General features: G+C 38.8%; 1 protein-coding gene and 1 long non-coding RNA gene across 11 annotated transcripts; one reads left to right on the top strand and one right to left on the bottom strand.

Moving 5' to 3' along the window:
• Nucleotides 1-25: 25 nt before the first annotated feature.
• LOC103812555 (uncharacterized) lies at nucleotides 26-13,116 on the top strand. 10 transcript variants are annotated; one of them, XR_007776718.1, is made up of 7 exons: nucleotides 35-161; nucleotides 1,707-1,817; nucleotides 2,626-2,725; nucleotides 3,142-3,240; nucleotides 7,718-7,814; nucleotides 8,599-11,376; nucleotides 12,988-13,116. It is a non-coding gene; the product is annotated as an uncharacterized LOC103812555 (long non-coding RNA). The 10 variants fall into 10 exon arrangements; XR_003945712.2 differs by having other exon boundaries at nucleotides 7,645-7,814; XR_007776717.1 differs by having other exon boundaries at nucleotides 7,645-8,801; nucleotides 11,254-11,376.
• MCMDC2 (minichromosome maintenance domain containing 2) lies at nucleotides 3,234-12,994 on the bottom strand. The gene is made up of 14 exons (XM_030236086.2): nucleotides 12,895-12,994; nucleotides 12,687-12,817; nucleotides 12,541-12,600; nucleotides 12,046-12,241; nucleotides 10,934-11,056; nucleotides 10,660-10,767; nucleotides 9,271-9,399; nucleotides 8,519-8,750; nucleotides 7,659-7,864; nucleotides 7,182-7,348; nucleotides 6,669-6,845; nucleotides 5,793-5,935; nucleotides 5,167-5,276; nucleotides 3,234-4,705 (listed from the first exon to the last, which is right to left on the bottom strand). Exons 1-14 carry the CDS (start codon nucleotides 12,992-12,994, stop codon nucleotides 4,539-4,541), a joined length of 2,049 nt encoding a protein of 682 aa, XP_030091946.2. The 3' UTR covers nucleotides 3,234-4,538.
• Nucleotides 13,117-14,111: the final 995 nt, after the last annotated feature.

The raw sequence follows: 14,111 nt of genomic DNA, 5'->3' as shown, positions 1-14,111 counted from the left end.
CTCTCCCCGTGTCCCTCTGCGCGCGCAGCCGGAAGGCGCCGTGCCCGCCCCGCCCCGCCGCGCCGCTTATTTAGCGGGATCCCGGGGGAAAGCGGCCTTTCCATGGGGGACGGAACCGGAGCGGCCGCGCGTGCCCGTCTCCAGTCGGGGTGCGTGCCTCGGTGGGTGCTTGAATGGATATGGCCGGGCCCGGCCGTGTCTGCAGGGGGTCCCGCTAGCGGAGGATCGCGGGCTGGCGACAGAAGCCCCAGGCGGTGGCTGGGAAGGGGGAGTGCCCGGGCGTGGGATGTGCCCGTGCTGATCCGTGGCTTGGGAGCCGTCCCGCCGCGCCCCGGCCTCGGGCGTGGGAGCGGCGGTGGCGGCCGCTGAGTCTGATGAGTACAAATTAAAAGGGGAAATTTGGGTTGGGTATTGGAGGAAATTCCTTACTGTGAGGGTGGTAAGGTCTCCCAAGCAGGAAGGCTGCGAGTGCCCCAGGCCTTGGTGGCGGGGGACTCACGGCCGGGCTGGATAAGGCCTTGAGCAGTCTGGTCTAGTGCGCGGTGTCCCTGCCCCTGGCAGGAAAGGGGTTGGGACTGCATGATCGCTAAGGTCCGTTCCAGACCTTTAACATTCTGTGGTTTTATGATCCCGCCGTGTGGATCCGCAGCGATCCGTGTGATTCCTCAGCCACCCGAGTGCCGCCGTGCTCCTTGGAGCGAGTCCTGCCGCGGCAGTCCAGACGTGTGCTCGTCTGAACAATCGAGTGATTTCTGCTCTTCTCAGAGGAATCAGAAATGCTCCTGAGGATCCGTGATTTTTTGACATGGCAGGTTAAAGCAATGGCTGTAATCTCAGGAATTGCAGGGATGGTTTCAGGTGCTTTTCTAAACAGCCAAAGCTGTCGCTTGAAAGAGGAGTGATAGTCACGCTGCTGTGGCTGTGCCTGTGTTTCCCCCGGGCGCTGGTGTGGCGCAGTTCAGGCTGACATTCCAGCCACACAGGCTGCCCAGGAGAGCCGGTGCCGTGGGAGACCGAGATGGACCTAATTACTGTGTGCCACGTGGTGGTTACTTGGAGCTGTCTCTTGGCTCATCAAGTCTTGAAAGGAATGACAGATTGGACATTCAGAGACACTTGGTTTTGCTGACAGATCGTTTTCATCAGCAAATGCCTGTCATAATTCAAAAGATAAATTACCTTTTTTTCGTTTAGGGAATTGAGCAAGGGTTGTGAGGTGACCCAGACTATGCCCTTGTTTGGGTTATAGACACAGATCTAAACTGGTGGGGTCTGGCAGGGACAGGGCCCCAGGAGTATCAGCAGCCTCTGGGATAATGCTCTCTTGCATTACAGACTGTGGTAAGAGTGCTGACCTCAGTTCAACTGGTGGTAAAACATCAGTGAGTTCCCCAGAGTGTCACATGTGAGCTGGGGTTAAAGGCTGTACCCTGCCAGGGTGCTCCTCTCCCCAGCCTGGCTGGTCATTAGGAGCACTGCACTTGTCCTGCAATTAGTCATTCCTCACACTGGAGCTTGTTGTATGAAAATGGTCATGCCTCTGCTTAACCTTGATCTCAGCTGATGCTCTGTCCCAGGTAATTACAAGGAGAGCATGGGGTTCATGTTCCTTGGACTGGCTTACTGTTCCCAATGAAATGTTACCGCTTTCTGCTGCTGGCTCAGCAGTAGAGCTCTCTGAATCACACATCTTTTCATTGTTTTAGGCAGAAAGTGAAGCTCAAGATGAGTTTGTTGCTGGCTTTGGAAATCCTCAGTCTGGGCTCTGCCAGGCCTTGCAAGCAGAAAGATGTCACATGAATTCTGGAGCTACAAAAGTAAGTATTTCTTACTGTACTTAAAGATGTTGAGGGAAGCATCACGAAATCCAGATGAAGAGTTCTGAAGCTGTTTAATGGCTTGCAAAGTCCCTTACAGATGGAAAAAAGAAATTTGATTGTATGTAGGGTTAAGAGATTGAAATCTTAACAAAAGGTGTTATAGCAGCTATAAAATCTCCTAAGACTTGCTCCCCAGAACCAAGCAGGTGCAATCCAAGAATCCCAAAGGAGTCAAAAGGGAGAGGCCTGTATCAGAGGACCTAGTTTTTAACTGGGAAAACGTGACTTCTGATTGGAAGACTTCATGGATGTCAGCTGAAACTGAGAGAATTAAGTGAACAACAGTATATTCAGATCACAGTCCATGCTGGCACTTCAACTGTGTCAATCTTGGAATATATTCCAAAGGGAAAGGGGACTGGTAGTGAGCTTTACCTGTAGAAAGATACTTGGCATCTGGGGCTTGAATATAAGAGAGGGACCTACATTTTTGTGCCCAAACAGAGCTGTTTGTCTCTTGGTTGTACTCAGTCTGTTCTATGCTTAGCAGTTAAAATGAAGGCTCTGCTTCAGTTTATGGAAGTACAACTCTTGAGACAAACTTAACCAATTCCTTTGTATTTAGTACCTGGAAAAAGCAGCCTTACATAGGCAGGAAACTGCTGGCATAGTGATGATGACTCTTTGCCGTTTACCCAACTGAATGTTGTGATGAGCAGTGTGGTATATCTGATGTGCCAGCTAATCAGTAGGGTTTTCCACTTTGATTTGCTCCTGTCATTTCTGATTTTATTTTTTTTCCAAGGTTCCATGACATCAGATGATTACTGTATTCCTGCCTTGTATGTGCACAAAGGGCCAACAGGAGAGTCCACCCACTTGTAGAAGTGTGGGTGTTTAAGGAGGTCAGTTGCTTTTTTACTGTCACAAGTGCTCAGGCTCCTGCAGGCTGTACTGCCATCCAGGGAAAGCCTGTACTGGCCATGTTGGCTACTATCCTTTCCTTGTGGTGCTGCTACAAATCTACCAATTTTCAAGAGCTCATGGGAGAAACTGGGGAGAGGCAAGGATAAAATGTTGTGCTCTTTCTGCAGAAAATCCCTTAATATTGCTTCTCAAAAATAGTGATTTATAAAGGAATTCTATTTCAGTCTACCCTTAAAGAGTAATTTTTCTGGCATAATGATGAGACTTCTGCCGTTTACCCATCTGAATGTTTTTTGATGTGTATCTTGAGATCTGAAATGCCAGTGAGGGTAATACCTTTGTGTAAGATTATTGAAGGTACAGGAAACTAACTCATTACTGTTACTGTTCTTAGCTTGAAAACAGTAGCCTGGAATGTGGAGTTCTAATGCACTTGGAAATGCTTCCATTGTCCTTCCTGCTCATCAGAAATCCTGCTTGGTTCCATAGTACGGTGGGTAGTAGCTGTTCACTGAAAACGAATAATCCTGAAATGAAATTCAGGGTAGAGTGTCACTCTAGAAAGAGCAGGGGCTTTCTGAACAGTCTGAGAACTTAGTATCAATTTTTGAGTGTATCAAATAAATGGATCAAAAGTAAATAAGGCAAAGATTAAAATGTGGGAAAATTTTTGCTGTCTAAATGTCTTTACAGTGTTAATAGTGGGTATGAATAAAATCTTGGATTTCTGTTTTCAGTAACTTTTTTTTTTGTTGAGGCTATGGGAGCAATAGCACTCTGATCCTGCTGGATGACATCCTGGATAGGAGTAACACAAGCCTTAATAATTCAGCTTGTCCAGATTTGACAGAAGTCTGGACAATTTTACTGCAGGTTTTTTATTTAAGATGTATCTCATGAATGCAAGGCTTGCTGAGGATTATGCCTAGTGCTATATCCTTACTTGGAAGATAAAACACAGGAAAGCCCCTAGCTGGGGAACCATAGGGTGCTCCAAACAACTTAATCTCCTACCACATGTTCTTCATTTGCTTTTACAGAGAGGTAGAGGTGAACTCATTGAGCTACCTGCCTACCAGGTTGTCTAATACTTTTACCTAACTGTAGCACTCTACTATTCCCTGCAGTCTATATAAAAGAGTGTGGAAACACTGGGTTTTGCGGATTGTGGGGGTTTAGTGGGTTTCTTTTCTGGTTGGTTTGTTTTGTAGGCTTTTTTGTTTTGTTTGGGTTTTGGCTGCAGGAGCATCTGGCATCCTTGTCTGATCTTGTATTGCTTTAGTGTAAAAAGACACTGAACATGAAGTAGTATGATAATACTTTTATACATTTCAAAATCTATACAACATGAGCAAGTAAAGACTGTGGGCTTAAACTATGAAAATAAGGGGTTTAATGTTCTTAAAAGTCCTTAACCCTTTGGGTGGGTGATACATTTGAAAGGAAGCAAGAAAAACTGCTGAAATGAAACATTAGATTCTGAACTGATGGTTTAATTTCTAGTTGTCGTCTCATTAAAAATCCTCAATCCTAAATCACTCCTTGCTTAGCTGTGAATGGAGAGTGGTAGCTAGGAAGAGAAGTTCTGGTTGGGACTGTTCTGAAGCCATGGCTTTCCAGGATGAAGACATCCTTCCTGCTTTCAAATAACTCAAACTTGTAATTCAAGTCCTGTCAGCTATGCTTTATTCCTTGGTAAAACATCACTGAACTGTCTTCTGTTTTTAGTAATTTTGGATTTCTAACTGTAGCCTCTCAAAAAGCCAAAACCTCAGGCTTTACTTAGAGTTTTTACTCTTCATTAGTGTTAATGTGAATTCCTGGGCTATAGGCAGCAATAAACTTCAGCAGTTGATGGTGACACTGCATGAGGTAAATATCTCTCTGTTGCAGGGAGTTTTCATCACTGAGGTCAAATGGAAATACAGGATTTGGTGCTACACATAGTGCAGATGTGCCTAGGCAAAGAAGAAATTAGGCTGTAAAAGTTTATATTTGCCAATATCAAGGGAAAAAAAAAGCTGTGATGCAAATTACTTAGTAATACAATCCTAGATCATAATTCTTACCTTGCTTCCAAATCTGTGTGAAAAAATATGACTGATGCTTAATAACCAAAAACGTCCAATGTTTTTGGTTTCCCTAGGAGGGAAATCTGTCCCCTTAGTTTACCCTGAGCCAGTGTTAGAAGTGCAATGCCTTAAACCAGTATGAAGGACAGACTTGGTGCTGGCCTGTGGCCTTGTTACATATAGCACTGAGACAAACTGACAGACTTCTCCAGCACCTGTCTTCAGCAGTGGAAGTTCTAGATTTTGATTTGAAATTACCTGCTATTGCAGTCAGTGGATGTAGAATTTTTTCAGACTGACCAAACAGTGATGCACCCAAGCCTAAGGAACTGTTGTGCATTATTTACCATGTTTTAGGGTCAGCGATGACTCAAGCAACAAGATGGCAATCACTGCATCTTCCTCAAGTACTCTCTGTCTTAAACTGAGCTTGGCATGAGCCTTAGCCAGTGAAATCCTGAGAGATCAATATAAGCATGTCAGAAATAAAAAACAACTGCAAGCATTAATGTGTATTGCCCTGTATCAAGCACTTTAGTAAATTAAAAGTTAATGCTGGGGTGGTTTTTTTTCATACTTCAGCTGTGCAGTTACACTTACCACTGACAAAATACATATTATGCATTAACTTTTTGTGCTAAAAAATGGAACTTTACGTGTTATCCATTAATACTATTTTTGCTCCCATAATAAAGCGGTACATATTTAAATCCCATTTTTTTTCTAGATAGCTTTAACAATGATATGTTTTGTAAATAGCTGGGGTTTTTAGTTTTCTTTGCCTGACAAAATTGTTTGAACTTGGGTTTCTTTTAGCAGTGTCAATATATAAAATAAATGGCATTCATAAATAGTAAGTAAGATTATTTATGCTTGAACTTTTCAAAACATGAGTCTTATGTAGCTTTTTATTAAACAAGCTCCTGAGCAGATTAGCATAATTTTCTCTTTGAAAATGGAAAGTAGGACATACAGAATTTTTAGTGCAGAGGCTGATAATGTTGATCCATGAATGGAATCTATTCTCACCCGGCGACTTGCAAGATAATAACCCTGAATGAGACTTTCTGCTTCTGAACTCAGTTCAACGTGAAGATTCCTAGCAAACAAAATAAACTACAAAGAGGGCATCAACTTTAAATATTTAACAGGAAAATAAGGAATTGACCTTTTTTCACACCTTTTAATATACCAGTGGCATAGTAATACAGGCTGGACAATATATTCTGCAAATAGCTTTACTAGCAAAGACAGTTGTACATTTGGCTATACTGAATAAGAAAAATGTGAAGGATAATAATAAGGACACATCTTGGATAGTAAACAAAATTACAGAATGGTTTGGGTTGGAAGGGACCTTAACGGTTATCCCGTTCCAGCTTTACTCCAATGGACTTCTGTACTCTGTTGGAACTCTCGTTCCAGCTTTACTTTCCACTAGACCAGGTTGCTTGGAGCCCCATCCAGCCTAGCCTTGAACACTTCCATAGGGGAATCAGGTAGTTATGCTACAGCTATTGACAAATTTATTAGAATGGAATATTAACTTCTATTACTGGTTGTAAACTTTTTGTTCAAAAATAGATACTGGAGATCTGTTCTCGTATGAATGTTAACTTAGTATGTTTTCCAGAAACACTCTCAAACTATTTATTATACTGACCCATTCCAAGATCTTAAGCTGCTTTTGTCAATGTTCCTAATAGTGCTTAGTGGAAATATGGTGGGGGAAAGGGCAGAAAGTGAGTATTAAAAGTAAGCAGACAGCAGAGAGAACTTTCTGATGCCAAACCCAGTATGATATTCACAATTACATTGCATTTCTAAATTATTGTGTATCATTTGTTACCTCCTCATAGTCCTGCATTCTGAATTGCTGTGAAACTTTGTACAGCATGGCTTCAGGATTAATGGCTTTTTTCAAGGTATGATGTACAACAGGAGAAGACAGGCGGCTTGAAGGAAACTCATTGTAGATCAAGAGCCCAAAACCATCTACAAGGTTAACTGGAATCAAACTCACATCCTAAAGAAAAGATCCATAGAAAGAAAACATCTGCATCTTTATTTTGTGCTTTTGACTTGTAGAAGCATCACAGTGTTTTATATGAAATATCCTATATCCACTTAAACTGCAAGATCATCTAATGAATTACCTGAACTACTTGGTAAAATGTTTGAGTGACACCTACATTTTTGGGAAAGCTATCTCATTTTAGAAGATACTTGATTTAAAGTTACTTAAGTTGTGACTTTCTGGGAACTACTAACAAGTTTTATTGTTATCATTATTTTATTGGTAGAAATAAACACTGATTGCAGCTATAGCACAGTTCCTCTTAGAACAAGGCATGTGCTTTACCATCTGTCCTATTAGAAAGTTCTCCTTTTGTATATGTTTCTTTGAGGAAGAGTCCACATCTACAAAGGACCAAAAGTTGGTCTGAACTGAAACAGTGACTTGTTGGTCAGCCTCTTCTCCATACTTCTTCCCAGGAATAAATACTGTTGTTGTTCTGCTCTCTAGCACTAGGATAAGATAAAATTCATCAGTTACGTGATAGATTTAGCTTAGCTATAAATTCTAGTCCCACATACATCTGAAATCAGTCATGATTATGATTTTGCTAAATTGTTATGATTAATGAATGTCTGTAGTGTAGCAGATTTAAGTTTACAGGACCTTGGCTTTTTTGTCCTTGTGTCTTACACAGACTTATTAAAAACAGTGTACAGATTTTTGCACCATTTGAGGGCCATAAGCTGGGGCACAAACCTAGCCTTGAATTTGCATATTTGTTTACTTCTGTCCCCTCATTTGTTAGGAGCGGGAGATTACCAGACTGAAGAAGTTCAAGTTTATCCTTTTTATATGAACTTAAGTCTCCTATGTAACAGATGCCACCCTTGGCCAGTACAGCGCTGCAGGCTTGAATACTGGCACTTCCAGTTCCGTGTTTATCTTTGGACACACAAGGAAAAATGTCACTGGACGGTGGGTGTCGTATGCCACGGGGCAGAAGACATAAGCTGTAATTCAGAAGCCTGGAGGATTAAAAAATTCTGTCAGTCATAAATTGTTAAATTATTAACTTCTAAAAAAACTTGCTAAGTATTAAGACTCACTTAGAAAGAACAACAACAAATCCTTAACATGAAACCAGCATAAAAACTAACTGTTTAAATACAAAAGGTTCAAGCCTGCTTTCTAACAGCTGTCCTCAAGATATTTCTTATGGACTAAGCATGAGGCAAATCATGGGTTGCAAAAGTAAATCCTAGGAAATCAAAGACATCCCATAATTAAACCCCATATTGTTAACGTCTCTTTCTATTCTACAGAAACTTTTGAAAAGATGAGCCCTTTTTTTTTGTTACCAGCTTCTGGGACAGCCTTCAGTTTTGATTTTAGAGGAATGGGCTTTTATCTGAACTCTGCAAAACAGTGCCTAGTGTTAAATTTTTACCGTAATCTTGCGAGAGTTTTCAAAAGTTTTATAACTAAGGAAGCTCTGATCTAGAGTTACCACGTGAAAGAAAAATGTCCAAAGGATAAAAATTGAGTATTTTACTAAGTTGGAGCCTTGTATGTTCTTTTAAAATAAAGTCTGTAGCTTTTCATGTAAGACCAATCCTATTATCTTTAAAAAGACTAGATTTTAAATTCTAATTTCTGTGGGAAAAAAGGAATCTCTTTACCTGTCAATTACCAGTGGGTCACTTGTCATAATCAAGAGATCCAGATAATCTGCATTTTCTTTTTCACATGTCTGTACTAGACTCAGCAATATTGCAAGTTTAAGAGTATTGTAAGTGCCTGGTGGAACAACTTGAGAAGCAAAGATGTTGGCCAGGACAGCACTAAACCTCCAGCATGAACTTGAAGTCAGTGAGAGCAGATACTTTAAATTCTCACTAACAAAAGAAGGACCTAATGGAAACAAAGTACAGGTGAACAAACACATTAAAGAGACCTATGCAGGTAAGTTGGAACAAATCACCATTGGAGTCTTGATACAAAAACTTACTAAGAACAAATATATCTTTATAGTAAGGACAAATTCAGAATGTAAGCATCTGACACTGTTAATTTTACTTCTAAAAAGGTGGCAGACATGATCTGTTAGAATTGATGCAATAAGAAAGGAAAAACAAACTGAAATATCAGGTTCATTTTATATGATTACAAAGTACTTTACAATGGATAGGAGAAGATGGAAAGAGATGTTGAAGAACTGCTACATAATTGGGGGGTTTCTCAATGCATGGAAATCAGGCAAAAGCAGATACTCTCAAATAACAGCAAGTACACATTTCAGGCTGTAAGAGGAAAGTCCCAGAGTGGTTTTGTACTCTGAACCTCTAGATGATATAAAACCGAACGAATGATCAAGATCTTTTTCTATGAGGTTTTCCAGGGTTTAAGTAAATTTTTAATGGAACTTTCTTACCATTTGGTTTATAGAGCTGTACACTATTGACTTCTATACATGCAGTCATTTGTAGGCCATTTTGTACACAAGCTGGAATTCCTATAATCCTGTAGTGGTTTCCTATTGTCATTTTATTGGCCAGTTCATCTGCAAATAATAAAAAACTAAGTGTAGGGGGGCAAAGCTACAGATATGTTACAGCATAGAAACACTTTTAAAGACATGGTCAGAAAACTTTTACACATTCTGAATGTTTGATTTTATGATTTAACATTGGCACAAAACAACTGGAGGCCAGATTGATAATGGATTAGAATAAAATAAAACATACAATTTTAATTATTTAGTGCAAAAGATAAGGAAGGCACACTAGGTTAGGGAAAATAGATTTCATGATAAAAAAATGGACAATGCATTTAGTCCTGCATTGAAAAGAAAATTAATAGTTTTTTACAAGTATATTTCCTACTCTTAAGTTTGTGCCATTACCATTATCAATCCTATAAAATGTCAGAGAAAAAACCATAACACAATAAAATGGAGATATAAACTACACAGATTTCAAAAAGACCCATAAATAGCTTTGTGAACCTTTATATTTTTGTGCACCTTAGGAAACCAAATCCCATTTACTTTTTGAAAATAAGAATCAGATCCAACCAGATCTCAGTCTCAGCCTGAGAAACACTGTAACAACACTGATCACTAAAGCCAGCAGAAATTTACGGCACACAACTCTCAGTATCTTGACCATAGACTGTTCTATAAATTTTTATTTTAATTTTTGTACTACTGGTTCTTTCTGTTTAGTTTTCAATAAATGAACCACATAATTCCCTAGACTTTTGGAATGGATGGGGATTTTTTGTTACTTGTCTCTGTGTTTGTTAGGGGTATTTTTAAGAATTAATGGAAGTATGTTGCTGAGTTGTGATTTTAGTTGGATATTAACATTCGAAATCATTTAATGTTTGTGGTGGATGGTAGTGGTAGTAGAAGCCAAAAATCCTGATGGGATGTGGAAAACAGCTAAATTGAGTAAGGATGTTAAATATACATGAAGTTAGTACAGAACAGCAAGACCAATGGGAGCAGAAAGGAGGAAAAAACAAGCAACAGTTATCATAAGACACTGCTGAGCTGGGCAGGGGATTGTAATTAAATGGAGGTGTAAAAGTGACACAAGAATGTTGCCATGTGCACTCTGCAATCACCTGTGCACACTGCTTTGTCACCTAGCTACTTTTTATAAAATTAAGGGGTGGGGGGGGAGTACAGAAAGAACTGCAATATAAATAATGCGTTTCACCATTTTAGCAAAAAAAAAAAAAATGCAGCTACAATTGCAAGGGATTCTTATAGATCAATTCTAAAACATTTTTGACAGAACTCCAAAGTTCAGCTTACCTCTCAAGAACAATGTAAATGCCTGAATCCTAAAATGTGATTTATCAATGGAATATCCTTTCAAAGCATTCAGAATTTTAGCATCAATCATTTCAACTATTTGTTTATCTTTCAAAACAAAGGCAAAGAAAAAGGTTAATTCTCTTGAAAACATCTCTTTTTAAAAGACTGGTGTATTTTAAGTGGGCTTCTTCCACTTAAATATTTTGTTTACTTATTATATAACAGAAGTAGAAAACTACCAAATCCAAAAGTAAGATTACATAGATCCTACCACCAAGTACTCTAAATTTCATGTCTTCCTGCAGTGGTGAAGAACACAAGCTACACACAAAATCAGTCCTCACTGTAGCAGACTCTGTAGCTCCAGGACAATGCACTCTGATGCACCTAAACCCTAAAAAAAAAAAAGGTAATAATTTACCAACCATGTAAAAGGAAGGCATAGTTCTAGTTTTAAATTTCCCATGGAGAACAGAAGCAATTAAAATACTGGACAGTGAAATTCTAAATTTATTATGTGTTTCTTCAGATGAGCCTCCCTTACAAATGCCACTGAAATAATCCATCTGATTTCTTGTGTTTGGCCACGAGATGGCAGTTTCCCACTGCACATTCCCAAGATGAACAGCCTTGCCGGGCTTTCTCGAGGAGTGAGCTACTGCGGCTTCTGCCTGGCGTGGGAATGACATGGGATATGGATAGTCACTATTAGAGGTACGTGTCCTCCTAAAGATGTCTGGGTGACTTGAACTGCAGTCTCCAAACTCTGGGATTTTGCATCTGTTTTATAACTGTATGGTCTCACAGAAGAAGCAGAAAACCAGCCTTAAAAGTACTTAGGGCCTCTCTCTGCAATGGGGCAAGTAGTTCAGTAATACTGCCCAAAGCAGTAGTTCCACAGAAGTCAACTACTCATCAAAGCATCACTTGTTCTGTGCTAGAAGCTTTTGCCAGCCACTTAAGCATGTTGTCCTGTGGTATTTTTTTTATAGACAAACAGTTTCCAAGAAAAAGGCATGTTACTAGTTTAGCTGATTTACTTTTGAGATATTTTATTGTTATTTAAGTGTTAAGTTATTTAAGACATTAAATATATCCAAGTTATACAGGTGACTTATGTTTTCTCCTATAAACTATCTTCAGCATTAGGAAAAGGCATTGCTGGCATACCTCTTCTTCCAAAACATTTAATTTAATAATGCTGAGCAAGTCCACTCCTTTCAATTAACAAAAATCCTGCTGTATTCATTACAAAAATGTATGCATATGCAATGAAACTATATAGGAAAATACCTTTGTTAGGCTAGGTTTTTAATGTCTTATTACAAAATTTATTGAAAAGCTTTTGAAATAGTACTGATTAATTTTTATAGTTTTTACTACCTTCAGAGAATGGACAGGTTTCCTCAGTACAAAGAAATCTTGCTCCTTGTGTGTATTTTGTTACAGTTCCCATTGCAATCACTATCCCTTCAGACATATAAAATCTCTGAGATGTGTAATTAAAGGGATATTCAGAAAGACTCAGAACATAACTTGGTAAAGGTGGCAAATGGGTTGGTTTCAGCAATATACTGATCTGGAAAGAGACACAATAGCATTAACATAAAACCATATTTTTATTTAAAACTGCTTTAGTTTTATGGACAAACACAGAGTGTGATACATAACTGTTAAAAAATTTCAGAAACACATGAAGAGTAACTAGGTTTCATATTAATTAAGCTCACATTGTGAGACTTCCAGCTATTTTTAATTATTATTAATTTAAATAATACTGCAACCAAAGGGAAAAAACCTAATACAACAATATTTGTTAATATTTCACTATACTTAGAAGATTCAAGATCTAAATGGAGAAAAACAATGCAGACTCACCTGGGCTTCTGTCTGCAACTGTTCAATTAATGATAATGTCTTAATAGCTACGAAGCATACCTGTGATGGAAAAATCACTTCAGAAAGGAAAATCTTGTTAAAATTTAGATTATGCACTTTTGCCTACTCATCTGTTATACACTTACTGACTGAAAAATCTGTGCAGCTTGTAGGGGATTATGAAGAATATAGTTTCCAAGAGTTGCATCCAATTCAGCAATGTCAGAAGGATTAATTGAAATAATGAAACGATAAACAGCATAACTTTGGTTTGAGTCTGTAAGAACAAAAAGTATTTTAAAATAATAGATTTGTTAACATAACATTATGTATCAATTTAACAGACTGTAATACCATTATATTTTTTGCAATCATGCACAAATTTCTGAAGGCCACCACTTCTGTCAAGGTAGACAAGGACAACTTCCCTCATTTTCTGTATTTCAGGATCCATCTTCCAAGATCTTTGCACACTTTATCCAGCTGTGGGAATAAACCGTGAAGAAATGATGGTAGCACTGGCCATGCTATAACAGTAATAATAAAGGTACATACTAACAAAGCCACACAAAATTAAAATAGTCTCTTTTTAAAGCTAGGCAATTCTTGAAGGATTTTTAAAATTCAGTTCAAAGCTCTTTTCAATAACTGACACATACTCTATTTCTGGAGTAAATTTCTGAAGAATGCTCTAGTGTTTTCATTTCCTTGGTGAATTATTTCACTCTCCAAATTCCCTAACCCATGAAATTAAAGTCTCTGTTTAATTTAACCTCCCCTGTAGATTTTATAATCAGTCTATCAAAAGTAAGACTTAAAATTTTATCTCCCTTATTTGAGAAGTCTGTCATAGCTGTTAAAAGTGTGAAACTGAGCAACATCCCTTTTCTTAAAATATGACTTTCCTACCCTGCTGTGGTCTCCTGTAGCACCTACTTAAGGTGCTGATCTTGCACTTACTTCCATGCATGTACGCAGAAACAATTCTGATTCCCACTGGCAAAGCTTTTACAGCTACAGTTTTGGTTTGGAGGCTGACCTTGCTCTTTAGTGCGGTTTTCATTGTGTATTACCCACATCTCTTTCTATTGTGTTTTTTTTTTAAGAGCAGAGTCTTGTACCATGAAGCACTACTTTGCAGAATTTAGAAGGAGAATTACTAAGGCCAAAATATGGTATTTGGTATATATGCATCTATTTCAATGTCTTTCACATTTTCTTCTGCAAAAAGTACTTAGTTCTCTCTGTAGACAACCAATATGAAACAACACTCTAATCTTCAAAAATAAGACTTAACTACCTGGTTAAGGATAGGACATGGAATTACTGAGCTGATGAGGGATCAAAGCTCACAGCATATGAGAGATTCCCTGTTGGAGTTCACAGAAATTACTTTGGGAGGACAAACAGATCAACATCCGGGAGGAGTAACTGGATTCCAGCACAAATGCAGTGTGGCAGCAGTGTAAACCCTGTGGCCTCAGACCTGAACACTGTGGGCTGAAACGTGTTTAATGCCTGAAATAACAAATTAAAGGCACAAGTTAAAAGATAATTTATAATAGGGATTC

Source organism: Serinus canaria, chromosome 2 (assembly GCF_022539315.1).
Source record: "Serinus canaria isolate serCan28SL12 chromosome 2, serCan2020, whole genome shotgun sequence".
NCBI lineage: Eukaryota > Metazoa > Chordata > Aves > Passeriformes > Fringillidae > Serinus > Serinus canaria.
This window is presented reverse-complemented; position numbering and strand designations above follow the sequence as displayed.

Excerpts from the sequence above, each read along its gene's own strand:
- MCMDC2 (XM_030236086.2), bottom strand. The coding sequence starts at position 12,994 with ATGGATCCTGAAATACAGAAAATGAGGGAAGTTGTCCTTGTCTACCTT. Across the intron at positions 12,601-12,686 it reads CTGCACAGATTTTTCAGTCA|GTATGCTTCGTAGCTATTAA; the intron begins GTAAGTGTATAA and ends TTTCCATCACAG. Across the intron at positions 6,846-7,181 it reads ACTTTCTAATAGGACAGATG|GATGTGAGTTTGATTCCAGT; the intron begins GTAAAGCACATG and ends TCTTTTCTTTAG.